Source organism: Haliotis rufescens, unplaced genomic scaffold, assembly GCF_023055435.1.
Source record: "Haliotis rufescens isolate VD_foot unplaced genomic scaffold, xgHalRufe1.0.p SCAF_15, whole genome shotgun sequence".
Lineage (NCBI taxonomy): Eukaryota > Metazoa > Mollusca > Gastropoda > Lepetellida > Haliotidae > Haliotis > Haliotis rufescens.
Genome location: NW_025963835.1, coordinates 17,144,992 through 17,168,174, shown reverse-complemented (window position 1 = coordinate 17,168,174; position 23,183 = coordinate 17,144,992). Strand labels below are relative to the sequence as shown.

Genomic DNA, 23,183 nt, shown 5'->3' with positions numbered 1-23,183 from the left:
ACTACAGTCACAAAACTTTTCTTTGTGAAATACTCCAAAAGATGTGCAGTCAGGTCTCCAATCCTGTTCTGTATTTCAAGCTCTTTTAAAATATTGCCCAAACACTATCCCACTAAGCTCAAGTTTTGTAGACTCTGAACTATTTTTAGGTCAACTTTCTTCTTTTATCTGGGAGTCCCCCAACATCAGTGAGTCATGAGGCTGATATCAGACAGCATTCATCATGTCTCACCTTCATATCAGTATGCATTAGATAAATGCTGGCTGCAGCATGAAAGTCAATTACTTCAAATGAAACTGACAACCCTTCCCATATAATAGCTGCTTGTTTCACTGTATACCAAATGCTGCAGTGTTGTGTGCATGCAGGAATTTGCAAAAAAAGTAAACATCAAGTGCAGTTTTGAAACAGCATACTTTTTTGGTCAAAATTAATGAATTCTACATATAGACGCAAAAATCAATGTGATTGTTTGTGGGCATGCTTTTATCGTCGTTATTTAAATCTAAATTATGCTAACTTCTTTAAAGGGAAAAAATGTTAAATAATGTTTAAACATCTTTAATAAGCTACGGAAGCCTTTTAGGGCCATTTGTTGATACTAAGTTGAAAATTTAAGATACTATCTTGAAATTTCAAGATACAGAAGTTGAAATTTCAAGATATTAAGTTGAAATTTCAAGATAATAAGTTGAAATTTCAAGATAATAAGTTGAAATTTCAAGATAATAATTTGAAATTTCAAGATACTAAGATACTAAATTGAAATTTCAAGATAGTATCTTGAAATTTCAACTTAGTATCTTGAAATTTCAAGATAGTATCAAAAAAAAACAAAAAAACAAATGGCTCTAAAAAGCTTCCGTAATAAGCCCTTCTATGGAGCCTTGCAATCTAGCTAAAACAATCAATTTTTATAATCATTTAAATTCCCTTCCAAACACTTCCAAAGGATGAATATATTCCTTTTTCAATTAAAATGTTTAACATCCAAACCTACCTATTTATATAAAATGCATTTGCATCTTGATCAGTCATACAGAAAATATGCTTATCACATGTATGCTGATATAAACGCATTATCTTATGTTTTCTATATAAATTATCACTAGTGTATTACAAGTAATACTAACCATGTAAAACGGCTAACCAGTTAAAACATTCGTACTATGAAAAAAGCTTCCATAAAATCAATTGCATGGTTACTAAGACATCAAAACGAACGCCACATCAGTTAACACAATGTACCATTATTGTAACTTAAGAAATCGATTTACAGCCGCGATCGTACGATATGACATTTATAGCGCTGCGATGTTTCATTCAAAGCTGTATCCCCAAGAACACACTTCTAAAATATAATGTCGAGGTCTGATGTGAGACTGAGAGCATTAACAGCCAACACCGTTAACAAACAACAGGCATCGCGTGATCCGAAGAACTCAGATCGCTTTGCATCTGCAGAATAATAAATGAGACAAGTATGGACATTGCCAGGAATGGTACCTACCCACTGCTTGCATGTAGGCGTCAAAATTATCGCTGTCGACAAGGTGCCATTTACCCTCAGCAAAAGCCATTTTTGAAAATTCTTCTCGGGAATGGAAACAGAACGATCGTTTGTCTGTCCGCGTTGACTGGCTTACAGTGGTTGAATGAATGAAACCTCTGAAGACAGAATGATAAGGGACATGTGGCGTGGTGTGAACTCTGAACTTCGACCTTTGTAGTACGCCATCACGTGATTGTACAAAATGGCGGCAGGTTTGATTGATTGGAAGAAAGTGATTGTACGCGTATGTTGGACTGTGATATGTTTGTTTATCCTGTCCTGAGTGTGTGTACAGGACAGCCTTGATAATTAATGGTAGCCGAAGAATAGACCCGGTTAGTGCGTTTCATCCAGTGTTATTGTGTGGGAAAATGCTAAGACAATGTTCGCGTCAGACACTCAACAATTGCATAAGCTTTGTTTGTTGTTTACGTTGCACTCAGTAATATTCCAGCTATATGACGACGGTCTGTACTTAATCGAGTTTGGACAAGACAATTCTTGATTGATATTCATTGATCCACGCAATGGAAACTGGAATACGATGACATGCAATCATTAACCTTGTCACCGAGCAAGATCACCCGATCCATTTTGTCGACACTTACAAGCCTAAGCTACTTCTATTAACTGACGTAAGGGCCAGTGATTTACAATATTTACCATTTAGATATATCACTAACCCTTTAAATATTAAAACGCATTAGCCTATTGGAGCTAGAGGGTGCAATGAATATGTGCTTTGAAATGTTTGTGATCAAAATCATGAATGTACATATATATAACCCTCTATGCTTAATGATATTAATAATAATAATATTGCGCTATATTTCCACGACAATCTGGGGCATGCTCAAAGTGTTGCACTTTTATTACCCTGGTGTGTGGATCAGTGTGCACTCGATTTCATTTTCATCTCCAAGCTGCCCGTGATGCGCCAGGAAGTTAACAGTCACATTGCCAATTCACTGCTTGGTGGACAGAGGAATACCGTATTCGACGTAATAAGCGTCCAGGGCACTCTCACAATTAGAAATAGAGGGCTCTTATTAGAATATCATTTTGGTGAAAAAAGTGGAAAGAGTTGAAAGATAAATTTCGTGGTTTATGCTGACAGCCCGAAATGTTTATGTACGACAAATATATTTTTTCCAGAATTTAATTGCCCATAAATAAGGGTACATATAACACACGAGTGAGTATTATACACGAATAAATAAGTCTTCTGACATTGATCAAACGGAAGGGGTGCTAATTGGGATTGTTCACTAGCCAATATATTAGCAAATATCGCCTCAGGCGCTTATTAGAGTGGGGCGCTTATTACGTCGAATACGGTATTTCAAACAATGTCACTCACCTGTATGTGCTTCAGTGCTGCACAGGAACGAAGCAATAGTAACTCACAGGAGTCTATGAAGTATGATAAAAATTATTATGTCGCTTAAAGAAGAAAATCAGTCGTAAATCAAACATGAACAATGCTATTAACATGATTAAACATAGATATATCACTTACATCATGTACATATGGTCCTGTTGCTATACAGAGCTCCAGATCACCTGTGTATTTGTATTAACAATATGCCAAGTCTTTCCTCCCATATAAAACTGGCATGCCTTGGAATATTGTTAAAAGCAGCATTAAACCCAGCTCGCTCGCTCACTCACTCACTCACTCACTCACTCACTCACTCACTCACTCACTCACTCACTCACTCACTCACTCACTCACTCACTCACTCACTCATCACTCACTCACTCCAGAGGTGACTTGCATTTCACTGATAACAGGACGAATAAACAAGAAGGGGCTTTAATGTTTAATTTTACATTTTTGCATGGAATACATAACATATTAACATACATATGAATTTAAGAAATTAAGGACCAAATCCCAAATTTGAACTTAATTATATTATTTTCCCAATTTGTGTTTCAAGGGCTCTTAGTTCGGAATCATAGATAAATCCCAGTAATGAGTGATTGAGAAGCACATGCAGGAAGGCCACCAGTCCATCAGAGGAACAGGTGAACCAGCTCAGACACAAGGGCTGCCATCGCCACCATCGCCACCATGGTGCATGAGATCGAGGACTTCTATGGCGTTTACCTCCTGTACAATCTGAACCCCCGGTACAAGGGAAGGACCTATATTGGGTACACCGTGGACCCCAACAGGAGGATCAAACAGCACAACACAGGGGCACAGGCAGGAGGGGCGTGGCGCACAGACGGGAAAGGACCTTGGTGAGTAGAGATCAGCAAATCCAAGTTGTATCAGAGTGTGTGAGTGAGTGAGTATGTATGGTTTTACACCGCTTTTAGCAATATTCCAGCCATGTCATCACCCTATAGTGAGTGAGTATGGTTTTACACTGCTTTTAGCAATATTACAGCAATATCAGGGCGGGGGACACCAGAAATGGGCTTCACACATTGTACCCATGTCGGGAATCAAACCCGGGTCTTCGGCGTGACAAGCGAACGCCCTAACATCTAGGCTACCCGACCCCCCAGGTTGTTTTAGATCTCCAGATGAGCTGCATATTTATGTAAAATACAGCAAACTAAATCATCATATCCCGATGAATTTTGAGCTGCTTGCATAAAATACGCATGAAGATATTTGATAACCCAACAGTATTTCACTGCATAGTAACCCAATGTAGCTTTTTCATCGGCGTACACGTATATCTTTACAGACCTTTTCTTACTCACTGAATGCTGGTATAACATATACAAGAACTCTACTGTGAATAATGCACATTTGTGCAACATCTCGTGAACAGAAGGGAACAGTTGTTCTCGGTTTGTTTTGGTATAGCTCGTCCAGATACTCATCGATTAACTTGGAAGTGCTCGCCCAAACACGCCCGTTGCTGTACCACTGGCATATGTTCTTTTTTGTAAATCTCGTGCTTTTCATGCTCTGTATGTGACAGACCACTACGTTGAACAGCGTAAGATTTTTAGTTGACATTTATTGGTTGTGGGACGAAGACTCAGGAGATTGCTTTTGAATGAACTTCCACTATCGGGAAGTTAAACCACTTTGTAACAGAAAGTGATCAAGTTTTCACACTTCCGTTGAATATACAGAAAAAGTGTCATTTTTAGGGGACTTATTCAGTTTTGCAAGAAGGTTTTTGTTTATGTCTTTTGTCTCATTTAATGTCCGACATGATCTTTTTGACTTGTTGTTTATTTAACGGGGTATAAGAACTGCCTCAGAGACAAAAGAGAGAGAACTATATTATTTATGTGTCACACATTTAATACATGCAGAGTTCAAGTCTTGATAAGGTACAATTGTACTAAATGGCCTATAAAACACAATAACATACAATAAGTTACATTACAGTATATATTAGAATACGACATTAATTAAACTACATAACAGTGAACATAGTTTACTCTTATAGTTACATACCATCACTCCACAGCAAGCATTCATAACTTATTGTAACTTAGACATATATCACTGCTGTGAGGTCATGTGACTTGGGGTACTTAGGGCAGCAGACAGACATGCTGATTAGAAGTTATCTGAAACAGCATTGACGTAGATATCTTTCCGGTCTGTGGTGTCATATACCCTTTTCTATTCACTCTTCTTGTGGGGTTGTGGGGAGAGAGGAAGGAGTGCATTAAAATCTTAAAAGAATTGGTTCTCAGGCAATGTTTTTTGAAAACATAGTGGTGTCTTTTTGTTGTTGTTGTTGTTGTTCAAACTAGTATGTTACCAATTAACAGTTGTGTAAATAATAAACAGTTGTGTACAATCAACCTGGGAAAGGGCCTCCCTACATAAATGTATTCCTTGATGAGTAAAATACTGGAATACAGTATTTGACTCTTGTTGGACTTGGAATATTTAAGGATTTTTAATTTATTTTTTTTAAATGGAAATTAAAAACGAAACGTGTGGCCACCTGCTCAGTGGCCGACAGCTCAAAGTCTGCAGTAAATGTCTGTACAAATTCCCAAATTGGAATTACAAATGTACCAATGTGGTTATAGTCAATGTTATGGCTTTGTAGAGGTGTCTGGCATTTCACTGACAACAGGACCAATAATAAGGGCCGAAAGGCTTAAGCGCCCAGTTTTACACTATTGCAATGAATACAATTTAAAATACCTTCTGATTTTAGAAAACAAGAACCTTAACAAAAATCCCAATGATTTTTACCCAGATTGCTTGCTAAGGGCACTTAGTTTGGAATCCTAGATAAATCGCTTCGTTTTCATGGGAACTATGTCACACACAGCTTGCTTGGGGTATTTGGTGTGGCGACATCCCAGCATGTATAACTGTTCTCGGAAAGTGTGATTATAAAAGATATGATCATATGAAACACTTTAAACTGGAAATATTATTTGTTTCCATAATCCCATTTTCAGGATGGCAGATCAAAAATTAAAATAAAAATGAAAGTAATGCCACAACAAGCAGTCCTGGCTGAATCCAAAAAAAATAAAATGATTGGTCTCAGAATTTTAAAAAAATAACCACAGAATTTAGATATTTTTGTTCCATCGGACTACAGCAGGCACTGTATCATGTGGTGCAATACAGATTCAGGATGTGTGAAGACAATATCTCCGTACATGAAGATCTCCGGACACCTCAAAAGGAGGATGCGACAGGTGATCTTTCTGATCAGCCAATCACTGTCAAGAGGAGGGAGAGGAAGAGGAAGAGGAAGGGAGATAATTTGTGTTCGGATTTCATGCAGTGAAGTATTGTACAAGGGATTAGATAGTATTGGAAGCAGTAACATTTAATATGGAAAATAAGATGATATTAACAATGACAATGAGGTAAGATGACACACAGCAATAGAATCAGATAATATGAAACTTTAAAAAAGTACAAAAATTATGTAAGGTGAAATAAGATACAGTAAAAACATTGATGAAATATTAAAATATTAATACATAGAAAATGAGAGCTGCAATTTAGAGAAAGAAGGTTCTTGGAGACTGGTAATTAAAATCAAATCAGTTGTAGACTTCTCTGGGTTGCCAGTGGACCTAAAAGTTCTTTTCTTCGATAGGACAAGTTTCGCTCAGGGTTGAACAGGCCTTTAACTTATCAGGTAACAATTTAGAACCTGCCTTGTAAAAGTCTTAACATTTGATAAAATGCCTTCAAAAAGGCATTATGAAAATGTTAAAAAGTCTAATTTTGGACAAATAATGCATTATGTGCCAATACTGTATTCCCTGTAATAAGCGCCTGGGTTAATAGAAAATTGACAAATGGGGACGCTTATTAAACCCCATACAGTGAGTTAAATTTGTTGTCAGTGATCTGGCGGTTGTGAGCAATTACTTCAAACATCGATGAAATTAACCTTATTTCCATAATAGTTACTTGGTAATTATAAACTGGTATGTATTCTACACTGGTAGTATTCTGCTGTTGTTTTTAACAGATCTGTAATATACACAAGAAAATGCCATGTTTATTTTCAGTCTTAGTTGTGGGTCCTTAAAAAGATTTGTCTAGAAGTTTGTCAGGGTTTTTTGGGGAGCAGGGCGGTTATTATGGCGAATATGGTAGTTGGAATCCTGGCAAATATCCCTGCATTACTGATGTACATGGAGTTATCTAGACCTGGTCGGAGTGTGATATTCAGCCTCAAATCTGGAGCAAATGTATTATAAATTCCCAAATTGGAATTAAACATTTCTCAATTCAAATTTTATGTATAAACTTAATAACAAATTTTATGTATAAACTTAATAACAAATTTTATGGCTTTGTAGAGATAACCTGTACAGGAGCAATAAAAAGGAAGATGTTTCAAATACCGTATTCGACGTAATAAGCGCCCAGGGTGCTCTCAAAATTAGAAATAGGGGGCTCTTATTAGAATGTTATTTTGGTGGAAAAAACAGAGTTGAAAGATAAATTTCGTGGTTTATGCTGACAGCCTGAAATGTTTATGTACGACAGATATATTTTTCCAGAATTAAATGCCCATAATTAAGGGTGCGTAAAACACACGAGTGCATATTATACGCGAATAAATAAGTCTTCTGTACATTGATCACTCGGAAGGGGTGTTGATTGGGATTGTTCAATAGCCAATATCTTAGCAAATGTCGCCATGGGCGCTTATTAGAGCGGGGCGCTTATTACGTGGAATATGGTACTTCGTTTCATGTCATTATATTGAATGCCATATCAAAATACAATACACCCGAAGTTAGGAAAAGAAAAACTATAAAAAAAACTTCCCAATTTTGAACAAAATAATGTTTTCCCTTCAATTTGCCTTCCAGGGGCCCTAAGTTTAAAAGACTGGAGAAGTCCCTGGATGGGATCAAAGATTAAGGATTAAAACGTAATGAGGATATGTCATAAGCCATGCTGTTTTAAGCCCGAGTACCTTCGTGAACACTAAATATCCAGGGTACCTTTTGATAGTTATTGCCCTAAAAGCTGTTGAATAACACCTCAATCATCAATGTTTGGCTGGTTGTAACAGTGTAGCATTAAGTAGCCAGTGAGTGTAAACGTGACAGAGGTAATCTACTTCCAGTCATATGTGCTGTGAGTTCCATGTAATTAATGCCCCCTGCCTATTCTCTGCTGGGAGAGACCCCTGGGCCATTACCAGACGCATGTTAATCTGGCTTACAGATCTACAGTCTGGAGTTTGACCTGCCGGACTTTGGTCAAACAATATATTTACTCCAAGACATCTGTCAGTTGGGGGATAAAGTTCATTGCTGATTCCTGATGGATTAGACTCTCAATGAACTATGACCCTGTGGAAATTCCAGGTTAGAATTGGTCCCCAGCAACCACTATTATGCAATAGGTCTCCAGATAATATTTTTTAACATTGAGTATTTAACATTGAGTATTTGAGTGTTCTTTCTGTAGTCAGTATATTCTTATTCCTGTGGTGCAGTCTATTGGGTATTTTGGGGTGGTCGGGTAGCCTAGTGGTTAGAGGGTTCGCTCGTCACGCCGAAAACCCGGGTTCGATTCCCGACATGGGCACAATGTGTGAAGCCCATTTCTGGTGTCCCCTGCCGTGATATTGCTGGAAATACATACTCACTCACTATTGGGTATTTTAAAATAACTCAGCTTAAAATGCTGTTTCAGGTGTCTTTTAATTTGTATTCACTGCAGTAGAGTTTTTGTGTGTGTGATTCCTGCATTCATTCTGTGAATAAAGTTGTAATTAAATATAGGTATGCAAGTTAAAAAGGATATACGTTCGGTAATTACTCAGAGTATTGTTCACGCACGCACAGCTGTTTTATTGTTTTTGAAAAAGTAAAACTAATAATTCTAAAAGGCTTTGTTTGTTTTGAAATAGAACTCTATTTTGTTTGTATTACAGTAATAACACTATTCAGGTAAAGCATTTTTAGGAAATAATCCACCCAGACAATATTTCAACTGAGAATTTACCAACAAAATCCTGGACTTTAGAGGCAACTAACGAGATCAGATGGCTTGCTGACTTGGTTGTTGCAAGTAATAGAACTAGTCAACTAAGGCTTTGCTGTTCAGAGCTCCAAATGAGCCAGATTTGCCAAAATAAACCAAACGCATCAGCATTAACCAATTAATTTTGAGTTGAACAATTTCGGAAATGAAAAAGTTTGTAAATTTTATTCTTAGTCATGTTAGTTACCTGGGTAACCTTTTCAACTTTGAGTTTTTTTTATTGATCTAATGCAGGTGTCTTGTATACATACATGAACTCTATTGCAGTGAATACTGTATTCGACGTAATAAGCGCCCAGGGCACTCTCAAAATTACAAATAGGGGGCACTTATTAGAACATAATTTTGGTGAAAAAAATCAGAATTGAAAGATTGTAAATTTTGTTGTTTGGCAAATGAAGAAAACGACCGATATCAGTATTTTACCCATTTAGATATATATATGTCTCTTACAAATAATTAACTTACATATCGATGTATTTGTGATACCGCAACTCCACATTAAAGATGAGAAAAAATTATCATCGATGCCCATTGTTCCAAACAGGAAGTACCGGTAATCGGCAGGTAAGGTTGGGCGCTTATTATGTCGAATACGGTACTGCACAAACTGTCTCATTTAAAACAGGATTATTCTTAAAATAGATTGGACCCATGGGCAGATTCAGTAAAATCAGATCCTGTTCTCTGATACAATGCTTCTGTGTGTGAAGATTTGAGGACACCTCCATCAAATCAAAATCTTTTCTTCTGTGCTCATAACTCAATAAATTGAAAAGGAAACTAGGCCATTCTCCCTGAACCATTTTTTTTTAGCAATCTAGATATTTATTATCTGGGGAACCCCTGTGGGGTATATTTGCTTAAAGATGTTTGAATATGTAAAGAATAAACATTTTACAATGACCCACATTGATCTGTGTTTAACTGTGCGGCAGTCATATGCTGTCTGTCCCCTAGCGATCGCTGAATTGAATGACGAGTATTAGGGCTGTAACGAATACACTGTGAGGCGAATACGATTCATATCACGAATCTAGGGTAACGAATATGAATGTTAATTCACAAATACAATAAGAAGTCAGCAGTTTATGTATTATTAATTATATTCAGTGAAACAATAACAACATAAACTATTTGACATGGTTTGTTAATTATTAATATATTTTACATCTATATACTGCACTTATCCAGGTACTAGTATCGGCTCAACTGAGATAATGACCTGTGACCACAATACTGTCAAATTAAATATTATAAGAGTGTTGTCATTGAAAGAAATCTATGTCTGTAATATGTTCTTATGGATATTTTTAGGTACAGGGTATGTAAATACATATGATTGCATATTCATAAATATTCGATTCTATAGGCCATGAATAACAATTTCAATTCATGAATGGTCATGGTTCGATTCACCGAATACGCGAGTGAATTGTAACAGCCCTAATGAGTATAGAAATTGACATCTTGGCAAGGTAGGTTGTTTATTTATGTAAACATGAATGAATACACAGAATTGGAAAATTGGAACATTTCTTGGCAGATGAATACAGTTCACACTTCGTTTTATAAATTCATAGCTCTCAGTGAACAAAACAATATTGTATTAAAATATTAATTTATCTGTACATATTTTTAGTGTGTTGCAAATATTGTGGACAAAGATTTATTATTTATTCATATCAGAAAAATATAGACAGCTTATGGAACAAAATACAAGGTTGTTAGAAAAGGCATCACAGATAACAGGTCGGATAACTTGAAAAATAGCCAATTGTATTTATGTGTAGGGTGGTGTTGTTTTTGACAAAAAAGTATTATCACTGAGTTAATGTAAGTTTTTGTACTTTGTTACTGTCGTTTAGATAATAAAGTGTGAAACAACTAATTTTCAATATCCAACAAAAATAGGTATAATCTGGCTTGCTGTTGACTCTGCTTTTAGCATGTTTCGCAGAGATTTCTTATGAAAATGTAAAGTGTTTTGTCGCTTTTTTAAAAATTGTAATCAAAGTACTCTATACCCACAATATGTTTTGTTGGTATATCTTGTTATGTGCTCTTTTTCAATATTTTGTGAATTGTAACTGATAGTTTAGCTATTGTTTGAAATTTTGTAATAATACCGGTAATATTTACATTTATTCGCTTCAATTTATCTCGGAGATCATGATTGATTGTTTAAATTCAAACTAGGCATTAAAATAATGAGAAGAGAGGTTTGACAATAGACATGATATTTTATTATTCAGCACCCAGGAACATGTGATCACTACCAGGGCAGTTCTGTTATAGTACCCTGCTTATCCTAGTTTGTCAACCAGATTGGTGTGGAAGCTGTAAGAGTTACCTCCCTTGATCTAGTGGACACACCGTTCTCAGTGAATGCCAGTGTACAATGATAGACGGTTTCTATTCAAACAGTAAATATTATTCGCTTTCACTTCCAGCAGTGAGAAAGTTTGTTCTCTTTAACAGATGTAAAGTGGCTAGATACCAAACAAGGATAGCCTATACTAATAATTTATTTTTTTATTTATTTAAAACAAAAATTCTTTTTATTTTTATGGGTGCGGGGTGTTGGGGGAATGAGTCTTTACCCAACATAGTTTTGAAGTAGTAGGCCAGAAGCAAACAACGGGACGAAATGCATCTTTTTGGCAATGAAAAAAAACAATTTTGGTCACTTTTATCAAGGTGCATCTGCCTGAGGCAAGGGAGTTAATCTCTAAAAGTCACCCTTGCTGAAATAGGCTGCTGGAATTATTGAGTTAACAGGTTTATGCATAGTCCAATTAAAATCGCATAACAAAGTTGACATCTGGTTTGTAAAATGCCGTGCAGATTTCAGTCGATTTCAGGATTTTCGAAGCATGTGTATTGCCAACTCGGTGTCAACAGATATTTTCCAAATTTGTTCATGTTTTTAATCAAGGTGCTCATGTGATTTGATGCACTTTTTGTAGTAACACCCGTTTTGTAACAAAATAGATCTTGTTTATCGATCAGATCGTCCTGACTGGGCACCGCCATTTTGTTTGAAGCAAATGTAAGTGATATAAGAGATGGAATCTGATTAGTCAGTAGGAGGGACATAGAAGGGACTTATCTCATAATGGTCACTGGTAGTACTACGATCGAGTCTAGATATTCCAGCTGAGTTCGGCAAGGGTGGAAACTGGATTTTTACAGTCAGTTAACTCCCTTGCCTCAGGGAGATGATCAAGGTGTTGATGAAGCGCATTGACAGGACACTGTCATCATTTGGCATGTACATGCGTTTGTCGCAGGGTGCGTCATGGCTGCTTAGACAACCCTGGATTATGTTTTGTTTCGTTTCAGGAGGAAAGTGTTAACCAGACAATATATATAAAAAACACTGATACACTCTTTATTTCACAAGTTGCTCTTAGCTTATTTAACAGCTTGTGACAGCATGTTTGATACCAAAACAAAGCTAAAAGTTCAAGCATACTTGAAACAGTGATGGCCTTGCCTTGGGATTCCGTGACATTCCTTTGTGATGAAAGTAGTCTATCTTGGGGGCAGTGCCTTAATTCATCGCTGCGAAATGAAAGCAGAAGAAAAGGACCCGTTCGGCCAATCAAATTGCAGGGATTGCAATGACTACCAAAAACATTTAATTCTTCACTTTTTTAAATGAGGTTTGAACGATTTATGTTTCTTTTCAGGGAGATGATCCTGATAATCCATGGCTTCCCCAATGATATCTCAGCATTACGGGTAGGGTGCATGTCTCTGTGTTTCCTCCAGTGTCCACATAGCTGCAGGCTATCCTGTGCCTGGTAACGTTTATGGGGATATGTCAAATGTATTCCTACCTGCCTGACTGTCTGGTTGAAAATTTCATAACCGCGCTGACAAGTTTGAACGAGACATTGATATGTGACTCACTTACCTTAGAGCAAGAGCTACCTTTGTGATTATGACCCCGTGAAGATCCGGGTTAGAAGAGCTCTTCAGCAACCCCAGCTTGTCATAAGAGGCGACTAACGGGATCGGGTGGTCAGGCTGACTGACATGGTTGAAGCATGTCATCGTATCCCAGTTGTGTAGGTCGATGCTCATGATATCAATCACTAGATTTTCTGGTCCAGACTCGATTATTTACAGACCACAGTCATATGGCTGGAATATTGCTGGAATAATAAAGGCACAGAATAAAGTAAATCTGAGAAAAAGAATGTCTACTCTAGCATGTGTTTACTAATGCTGGTCTGCAACTTTCAATACAGGATAGTTCCATTTATGAGTCACCACACAGTCTGGCTTGATGGGAGAGAAATGTATTTCAGACACTTCTGTCCCCAGCACTCACTGTTTGTGCCTGTAAAAACAACTTACAGAAGCTTCTTGGGCTTCAAAATTGATCCTGACAACATTGCTCAGTGTTCAACCAGCGGTTTGACTGTTCATGTCAAAACAACACGTTTTCATTTCAGTTTGAGTGGGCCTGGCAGCACCCAGACAAATCCAGACGCCTCCGCCATCTACCAAAGAAGACACGCAAAGAAACAGCACATCAATTCCGATTCCGAATTGTTTCCCAAATGCTCCGAACAGGTCCATGGAATCGTCTCCCACTCACGATCCGCTGGTTGAAGCAAGACTACTGTCTTGACTTCTCCCCAGCGAGTGCACCCCCCTCACACATGCCCATCGTGTACGGCCCCGTGAGGAGCAAGAAGGTCAGGAAGGCAGGCAAGGGGAAGACTCCAAAGGAGAGCACGGAGGACACATGTAACCAGAGCGAGATCACAAGTCTAAATGTGAGGCACAGGGTCTGCCCCGTGTGCTACAAGAGATTGAAGGTGAGATTATCAGGGGAATATACTGTAAACAGGGAATATTTTGCAACCGTTTTATTATTGCGAGTTTTGCAAAGGGGGTTTATCGCACAAATTAAAAACGCAAAAATAAGTATAAATAATACATACATACTTTATTCATTGCAACACATCATCAAATGTTGAAATCATCAACCAGAACCATAAGTTACTCAATAAGTTAAAAACACAAATGAATGCAGAATGGTCACACAATACATCACAAATAACAGTGTAAACAGACCAATTAGTGTCACTGTTACCTCACAGTAATCCTGCCTTCTTCCAACCTCGCTTGATTGCGTCAGTGTCCTTTGCAATTGTTGTCCACACAGGAAACAAGCCATCTTGCGTGAATCGGTTTCATGACACTGATCTTCAAATCCACATTGTCACTTCTCAACTTCTCAACACGGCAACTCCCAAAAATATCTCGTCGCAGTATTGTCTTTGGTATGGTATTCGCAATATTTTAACGGCGCAGAAATAAAGGCTCAGTGGCTTGGTTGATTGTATATCCACTTACTCCGATGGTGTCATGTTGCTCACAATATCGACCACTGGATTGTTGACTGTGAAGATGTGGGTTAGAACAGGTCTTCAGCAACCTATGCTTGCCGTAAAAGGCGACTATGCTTGTCGTACGAGGCGACTAACGGTATCGGATGGTCAGGGTTGCTTTCTTGGTTGATGCATGTCATCGATCCCAATTGCGTGGATTGATGCTCATGATGTCAATCACTGGATTGTCTTGTCCACACTGGATTATTTACAGACCACGTCATATAGCTGGAATATTGTTGAGTTCACCAAACAACAAACAAACATACACAAACAAACACTGGATTGTCTGGTCCCGACTATGTACAGGCCACCATGATATTGCTGGGATGTTGCTGATGTTGCTGATGTTGTAGGGGTTGGTCCGTTTTCAATCTGATAATTAACCAGAACAATTTCAGTCTGCAAATAACAGAGTATTGACTTGACTAAAAACACAATTTGAGGATAAAGAGCATGATCACACTTGCTTTTGCCTGAGTAAAATACACTATTATCTCTTTTTCTTACAAATTGTGGGAATAGGCAGTAAAATCACTAAACCCAGTGGCTTGCTTTGATGGCCTGCTTTAACAGAGATGGCCTCTGTGGTCTAGTGGATGGAGCATCTGCCCAGAGAGTGGATAGTCTGTGGATCAATCGCTAGGCTGCCTCATACCAAAAGATGTTAAATGATGGCACTTTTTGTTACCCACACAGCGTTATGTAAAAAAACAAGGACTGGTCGGCTTGAGTCATTACACTATGCCTGGGAAGGATAATAATGTTAAACTGAGGCATGGTACCTCAGTTGGCACTATAAAAAGAACTACTAACTAGATACAGTAAACTACTTTTATAACGAACACGTTTATTACGAACTGATGGATAGAAAGTTCTGTTTTTTGTCCCTGGCATTTGCTGTATATATCCTGTATATATGCTTATAATGAACTACGATTATTACAAACTAAAATTGAGTTACTGTACCTCCTGCAGTCCTTCCTTGTGATATGTACAGGGAAACTGAGGGCCCAGTCGTCTAATGTTCCGCATTTTGTTGTGCAGAGTTATGTCCCTTCTTTTTGCCCCGATCATGTTTCAAGGCTTGTCCGCACCCAACCCATGTTCATAAATGTTGCCAAATTGGTATATGTCCAAAACATGCACCACCACAGCCTTTCCTCCAACATCAAGCTGACACACAGTGATATTACTGAAATACTTTTCAAAGCAGCGATAAACCAAGGTCTAAACTCTCTCACTCACTCACTCTTGGGACCAGATATGAGCGACACCTACCAACATGAACAGTATTTTACAATCTGAAAGGTCTTGTACACCAAAAGACCAAAGGTAATGGTATAAACACACACGTGAAAAACACACACTCACAAGCTCACTATATATATGCAACATTGGCCAATCATACAGGTAGATTCCCCAACAAGTAATGATGAATGATTTTAATCCGACTCATATTTTGCACATGTTTGTAGCCTGATGACACGACTGTAGCCTGCTACCATCCCCAATGTCAGATGGAGGCTCACATCCTGTGTTTGGCTCAACGCTTCCTGTACGACCCAGGTCAAATAATCCCAATCGAAGGCTTCTGTCTCAAGTGTAAGCAGCCCCTCCTGTGGGGCGACCTTATCAGGCACAAGCGGGGCTGCTACCAGAACCTCGCTGAGTCGTCAACCCAGGTGAGTTGTACCACTACAATGTCATTGAAGTCAGATCTTTTACCCCACTGTAATACCTCCCCTTCCAGGGATGTGGTAAATCAATGCCTGCCTGACCTCTTATGTCAGTAGGACAAACACAAAATATCAGCTTCAGTTGTCCACGGACAACTTTACAGTTTAGAAGATCCTTAGGTAATCTTGATAAAACAATTGTAACTACCTTTGAAAAAATGTTGACATCGTAAGTATCACTAGTCCGCCTGATGGCAATGTATTTATTTCCTAGTTCTGATTTTGATCACATTTTAAGACATGATCCCTGATTGGCTGATCAAATTACCTTTTAGCCATCTGCACTGTAAGGGTCACACTGGCATTAAAACACATACAATTATATGAAAGTTTGTTAAACAACTTTTTCTCTACTTCATGACAATATCTGAAATTATAGTGACAAGAGGGTATGGACAAATCAATAACTCTCATGCCATTTAAATTGTATTGTTGCTTTTAGATTTATATCTATTTTGCATTTCAACGGTACAATATTTGAGCAAACGGACTGTAGAGCAGTAAACAATTGCCCAGCTCTCATGTCACATTACATCAAGCTACTTAAGGGGCGGTCGGATAGCCTAGTGGTTAAAGCGTTCGCTCGTCACGCCGAAGACCCGGGTTCGATTCCCGAGTTCGATTCCCGACATGGGTACAATGTGTGAAGCCCATTTCTGGTGTCCCCTGCAGTGATATTGCTGGAATATTGCTAAAAGCGGCATAAAACCATACTCACTCACTCAAGATACTTGAGCCCAACCAATTTGTGTTTAACTGGCATGAGTTGGGTTAATTAAGGCTTGTTATGACAGTGTTATGTTTGTAGGTTGGTAAGGTACTGGTACACCAAGTAGTTATGTCAGGTTGTTGCAAAGTCTTAATAAATGTTACCTTTTAAAATCAATACAGAATTAAAACTGAGTGAGTGAGTTAAAATATATATCGTCACATCGGCCATATTCTGACAAGGAAATTCTATCTGAACCCTGGAATACATGATATAGTATGACTCAATACTGCAGATATACTGTAAAGTACTGTCAGAAATGTGAGAAAACTGCTTTTTGCCAGTGAAAAAAGGATATGATTTTTCACAGACTGTTGTTATTGAAATATCGAGTAACTACCGATCGCCCTACCTGTGGTTTGAAGTATTTCAGTCACAAGCTGTCCTATCGACAAGTTTACAGGAGACAAATTCAAACGAAAACACGAAGTTCACATTTATTCTTAGTCCAATGATGACAGTCTGAAACGGACTATAGAAATATACGCATGTGACATATGCTGGCGGCACAACACGGTTACGTTGTCTTACTTACGCCAGTCAGACATTGTGAGCTCAACCCTGTTGTGCCCATCTAGGCTAAGTGTAACGGGTTCGTAGTAAGACATAACACATCATTCAAAAGTACAGATTCATATACGTCATCAGCGGAGATAAATGTCACCTCAAGAAACCATCTGTAGAACAACAAATACTTCTGGATTCCAAAACCGCAACCTTCCAAGACTCATCCCGTTCCATAGCTCTTAACTAGTCCATGTTTCCAAGCAAATATAATGCAGTACATATCCTAAATTGCTACCCCATCAACACATGTCAATTTAGTACAATAACAGCAATATTTTTAGACCACCCCCAACTCGGTGACATTTGCACCTGGGAGAATGCACGGGACGGTGTGAGGTCATCACCTCGGGACAGGTGTTAGGTAATTACCTCAGGTTATAGGCCATTTCATACATGCATGACAACACACGAATATTTTCTAAGTTTATCATCATTTTACCTGTAAAAGTACATTTTTAGGGTAATCACAATGTCAGTTAGGACAGGCTAGATTAGGTCAAATCGCATTATTTTGATATATGCTCTTTTTATAGACCTATGACTCGTATTTATTACATGAAGCCAGAAAAGCAGTTTTCTAGCATTTCCAACAGTACTTTAGCAATGTTTTTCAATGTCCATGAAAACTATTTGTTCTTTCATGAACCAAAACAATTGCAAAACAATGCCAGTAATCAAAATTGTATATTTGTGCTGAGAATATATGAAAAACACTTTGTTCTAACTTCTGAGGCAATAAGTTGTGCAATATTGGGGCATGCTAAAACTCCATGTTTATCTTTAGTGTGAACAGATTTGTGTTTTTGACATTTCAGGGAGAATCCCAAGCAGACAGCGAGAGCGACACATGGTGAAGGTGTTTTGTGTCACTGACCTTGACACCGCTATTAGGAGAGTGATGGGTCATGTTTGACTGACCTTGACACGGCTGTTAGGAGAGTGATGGGTCATGTTTGACTGACCTTGACACGGCTGTTAGGAGAGTGATGGGTCATGTTTGACTGACCTTGACACGGCTGTAAGGAGAGTGATGGGTCATGTTTGACTGACCTTGACACGGCTGTTAGGAGAGTCATGGGTCATGTTTGTCTGACCTTGACATGGCTGTAAGGAGAGTGATGGGTCATGTTTGACTGACCTTGACATGGCTGTAAGGAGAGTGATTGGTCATGTTTGACTGACCTTGATATACCAGTGTTCCGGGTTAGAGAAATTCTTCAGCAACCCATGCTTGTCATAAGAGACGACTAACAGGATCGTGTGGTCAGGTTCTTTGACTTGACTGATACATGTCATCCTATCCCAATCCCAATCCCAATCTATGCTCATGATGTCCATCACTGGATTGGCAGGTCCAGATTTGGTTATTTACAGATTGCTGTCATATAGCTGGAATATTGCTGAGTGCGGCATTAAACAACAAACAAATTATCAAATGAAACAAGACAAACTGACCTTGATACTGCTGTAAGGAGTTTGAGGAGGCAATGTTTGACTGACTTTCATGGAGCTCTAGGGGCAGTCGGGTAGCCTAGTGGTTAAAGCGTTCGCTCGTCACACCGGAGACCTGGGTTCGATTCCCGACATGGGTACAATGTGTGAAGTCCATTTCTGGTGTCCCCTGCCATGATATTGGTGGAATATTGCTAAAAGCGGCGTAAAACCATACTCACTCACTCACTCATGGAGCTGTAAGGTGAGTGATGGTCATGTTTGAATGTTTGAATGACCTTGAAACAGCTGTAAGGAGACTGATGGTCATGTTTGATACAGCTGTAAGATGTGCAGCTGTAAGACATAGAAACATGTGGTAATAATTTATCTTGCTGATCTAGCAGCATTTGCAGGACAGAGCATGGAAATGTACTGTCTGGGCTCAGGGCAAGAAGAGGAAGTCACAAAAAACACAAATTAATTGTGACCAAAGACCTTGATGGTGTTCATCAGGACTAGTATTATATTTGATTTCATATAGACGATGATTTGATGAAATTATTTCTTTAGGAACTGGCATTTCAATTATATAAAATCAAAGGGACTTTCTTATATCCAATACTGTCTTATCACATGCACCACATTAATATTATTCGTATTTCTCAAATAATTCGGTTATCTAACAGTACACATGAGCATCAGTTAAGCACAACCTGATTCAAAATTCGAATAATAATGACAGACCCTGATCTGAAACCAGTTGAACACCTTTGGGATTACCTTGGCCGCCAAGTGAGAGCTAGGGACCCTACAGTTCAAAACCAGAATGAAGTGACACTGGTGCTGTACCCAGAATGGCAGAGGATCCAATGTTAAACATCAGACGGATCAGCAGCATGAGCAGATGCCTTGTGAATGTCATCCATCAGATGTCGTAAGAGAGGACTATGCTTGTAAAAGGCGACTAACGGGATCGGGTGGTCAGGCTCGCTGACTTGGTTGATGCATGTCATCGATCCCAATTGCGTGGATCGATGCTCATGATATTAATCACTGGATTGTCTGGTCCAGACTTGATTATTTACAGACCGCCGTCATATAGCTGGAATATTGCTGAGTGCGGCGTTAAACAACAAACCAAACAAACCAAATCATCCATCAGAGTGCTGGATACTCCAGACACTGATTGCAGGGTCAGTGGTGATTCCAAGAGTGACAATACTCGTTTTTCACTTCATAATGTGACAATCAAATTAATGGGGTGGGCTGGGTGCTGATTCTATGCAGCATTGTTGAAATGAAACCTTCTCAGACTTGTTTGCATTACGCCAATAAAATGCTAGTTCAGTGCCAGCTTTATCTGTGTGTTGGTAGTGTCAGACGTTCTGTTTGTCAGATTGCTATTCTCTTGTCATATTCAACAATGAATCTCACTAGTCTTTTTTTTTTTAATGTAGCACATATCTGAAAAGGTCGGTGGTGCTTTATTAATGCTCATGTGTATATTTATAACTGTGTTATTTATGACTATATGGGTAGCCAAGTGGTTAAAGCGGCGCTCGTCACGCTGAAGACGCGGTTCGATTCCGACAAGGGTACAATGTGTGAAGCCCATTTCTGGTGTACCCCGCCGTGATATTGCTGGAATATTGCTAAAATCGGCGTAAAACCATACTCACTCACTCAGTATTTATGTCTATTGTGTATCTCCATTAGCTGTAGCTGTAGTGAGTCTGTAATGTAACACTTCCTCACTGATAGTATATCCAATGAGATTCCTTGTTATTTAGATTGTCAAAGTACGGATAAAGTTAAACTTGGGTACAGGAAACCTTGTTTCCAGACAACGTAGTCTGGTACATCTACACTTGGCCGGATCTACATGGGGTGATCCATCAGTCTGAGATGGGAAGTCCATATTTTTTATCTCCATTTTCCCCCAACTTGATACAGTAATTTCTCATTTAAAACACCAGAGATTGTTGATTGTAACACAGACTTTTCGATAAACCCTTTTGAAATATTATGCTGTCACCAACTGGGTGATAGTGCCTTCAGTTCCTTTAGTTCCTTTGTGTCCATATTCCATGTTTAAGCAGTTCCATATCATTGAACCATACCTGTTATCACTGCCTTTAAACTGATTAAGCTTAACTCCACATAGATTAGAACCCATGAAGATCCGGGGTAGAATAGGTCTTCAGCAGCCCATGCTTGCCGTAAAAGGGGACTATGCTTGTGGTAAGAGGCGACTAACGGGATCAGGTGGTCAGGCTCGCTGACTTGGTTGATGCATGTCATCGTATCCGAATTGCATGGATCAATGCTCATATCAATCACTGGACTGTCTGGTCAAGACTTAATTATTTACAGACCGCAATCATACAGCTGGAATATTGCTGAATGCGGCGTTAAACAACAAACAAACAAACAAATAAACAAACACATAAAGGTTAGGTAATCATCATCTCCAATAGAAACTGGTCGATGGTACCGGGTACTTAGAGAACATATAGAATCTGTACATTACGTAATCCTGGAATAGGTGATGAATTACATTTCATGTTATTTTCCCCAATTTAAATGTCCCCCGAAATCGATATCTTCCAAAATACTAGTGCGAATATCCTTCAATTAAAAAATATATATCACTTATGTACAATATAGGCCTATCCTTATAAATTTATCCAAGTATATCAGTGCACCAATGAAATTGTATGAATAATGTTACTAGTATATATTTGTATATCTGTTATGCTCACTCATACTATGTATATATCGTATACTATTATTTTTACTATTATTATTACTATCTGGGCATGTGTACACATGCATATATATCCTCCCTGTATCACATCTGGGATTTATGGGAATAAACTTTGCTTGATTGGACTTGACTTGTTGGGTCGCTGACGCTATTTTGCATCTGGTGATTACGGGGGCTAATTAAAACGGCGCCAGCAAGACGTGTGAGAGTTGGAGTGTTGTTTCCCGTTAAACGTGGCTGTAATGAGTCTGTAATGTCATGTTAACTGAAATTGAAATTATCATTTGGTATTCTTACTAGAAGATATTCCCAAACATTTAAAACTTGCACGTATGTACTAATCAAGTGGTTTAATCATACTGTGTTAACATACACATATATAGGTGTTTTGATGGTTATTTTTATTTTTATTTTGTACTAAAAATAGTCAGCCATTTGGTAACTTGCGTTCTTGATATGCACATATAACGTTAAAATATGGTGTCCAACAAAATTGACAGTTCCTTGGCTGCTGGAATAAGAAAAGATGATCGTACAACGTAAGAAAAAAGCTTACAATGTTTTACTTGGATACTTTTATACATGATAATTGTTTTTTTTGTTTTTATGCAGTATGTATATGTTATTTGCACGTGACATCTTAATAAAACACTCTCTCTCTCTCTCTCTCTCTCTCTCTCTCTCTCTCTCTCTCTCTCTCTCTCTCTCTCTCTCTCTCTCTCTCTCTCTCTCTCTCTCTCTCTCTCTCTCTCTCTCTCTCTGTGTGTGTGTGTAAAAAACACTTCCTCACTGAGATTGTATCCAATCAGATTCCTGGTAGTTGGATTGTCAAAGCCACTTATTGTTTGGATATGAGGAAACTTTGGTCCGGATTTCCCGGACCCACAACTCCTCCTCACATGTAGTATGTTGATTGCAGTGAAATTATCTGAGAGAGGATTTTGACATTTTGGTTCGCTCCCTTTTAAAAATGCTGGATCCGCCATTGTGGCACATGTACAAAGGGAGAATACTCTGTACCCATAGGCGTATGATGTAGGGGTGTCACGATAAATCGAAAGAGCGATATATTGCTAAGCACTTAAAGTCAATAAATCGATTGTTAAATCAGTTTCCGATCAATAGTATCGATTTCGGTTAGGAATATCGATAGTTTCGATTGTATTTACAATATCAATAAAATACATGCAGTGCTGTTCACATTTGTTTATCTTTTGATCATGAGTGGTAGTAATTTACACATGGTAATGTGGAAGTTTCTTTTTCTTAAATTATTTGGGTAAAGAAAAAACAAATCAGTCTTGTCTCAAACTTTACTTTTTATTTGTTGTTATGGTTATCACATTCAAAGGAAACTTCAGTTCCAAGGTTTAATTCAACTATAAAATCCATCTAAATTGATACACTGAAAACTATCGATATTTATAGCAATAGTTGCTTCCAATATCAATAGTTATCGCAAT

The 23,183-nt window shown here is 38.3% G+C and overlaps 2 protein-coding genes across 4 annotated transcripts in view; one reads left to right on the top strand and one right to left on the bottom strand.

Annotated features, from left to right (window-relative positions):
• Positions 1–1,699, bottom strand: part of LOC124138688 (sodium/calcium exchanger regulatory protein 1-like) — a 43,371-nt gene extending 41,672 nt beyond the window's left edge. Inside the window, exon 1 of the mRNA XM_046505461.2 lies at positions 1,512–1,699. Within this exon, the coding sequence (XP_046361417.1) occupies positions 1,512–1,581 (70 nt within the window). The 5' untranslated portion in view covers positions 1,582–1,699. The remainder of the gene's footprint in view (positions 1–1,511) is intronic.
• Positions 1,700–1,738: 39 nt separating this feature from the next.
• On the top strand, positions 1,739–21,250 carry LOC124138687 (structure-specific endonuclease subunit slx1-like). 3 transcript variants are annotated; one of them, XM_046505459.2, is made up of 6 exons: positions 1,739–1,888; positions 3,497–3,803; positions 12,729–12,780; positions 13,500–13,868; positions 15,923–16,129; positions 18,335–21,250. In XM_046505459.2, exons 2-6 carry the CDS (start codon positions 3,631–3,633, stop codon positions 18,371–18,373), a joined length of 840 nt encoding a protein of 279 aa, XP_046361415.2. In that variant the 5' UTR covers positions 1,739–1,888; positions 3,497–3,630; the 3' UTR covers positions 18,374–21,250. The 3 variants fall into 3 exon arrangements, with proteins under 3 accessions (XP_046361415.2, XP_046361416.2, XP_048252190.1); XM_046505460.2 differs by having other exon boundaries at positions 1,748–2,188; XM_048396233.1 differs by having other exon boundaries at positions 1,762–1,791.
• The last annotated feature ends 1,933 nt before the right edge of the window (positions 21,251–23,183 follow it).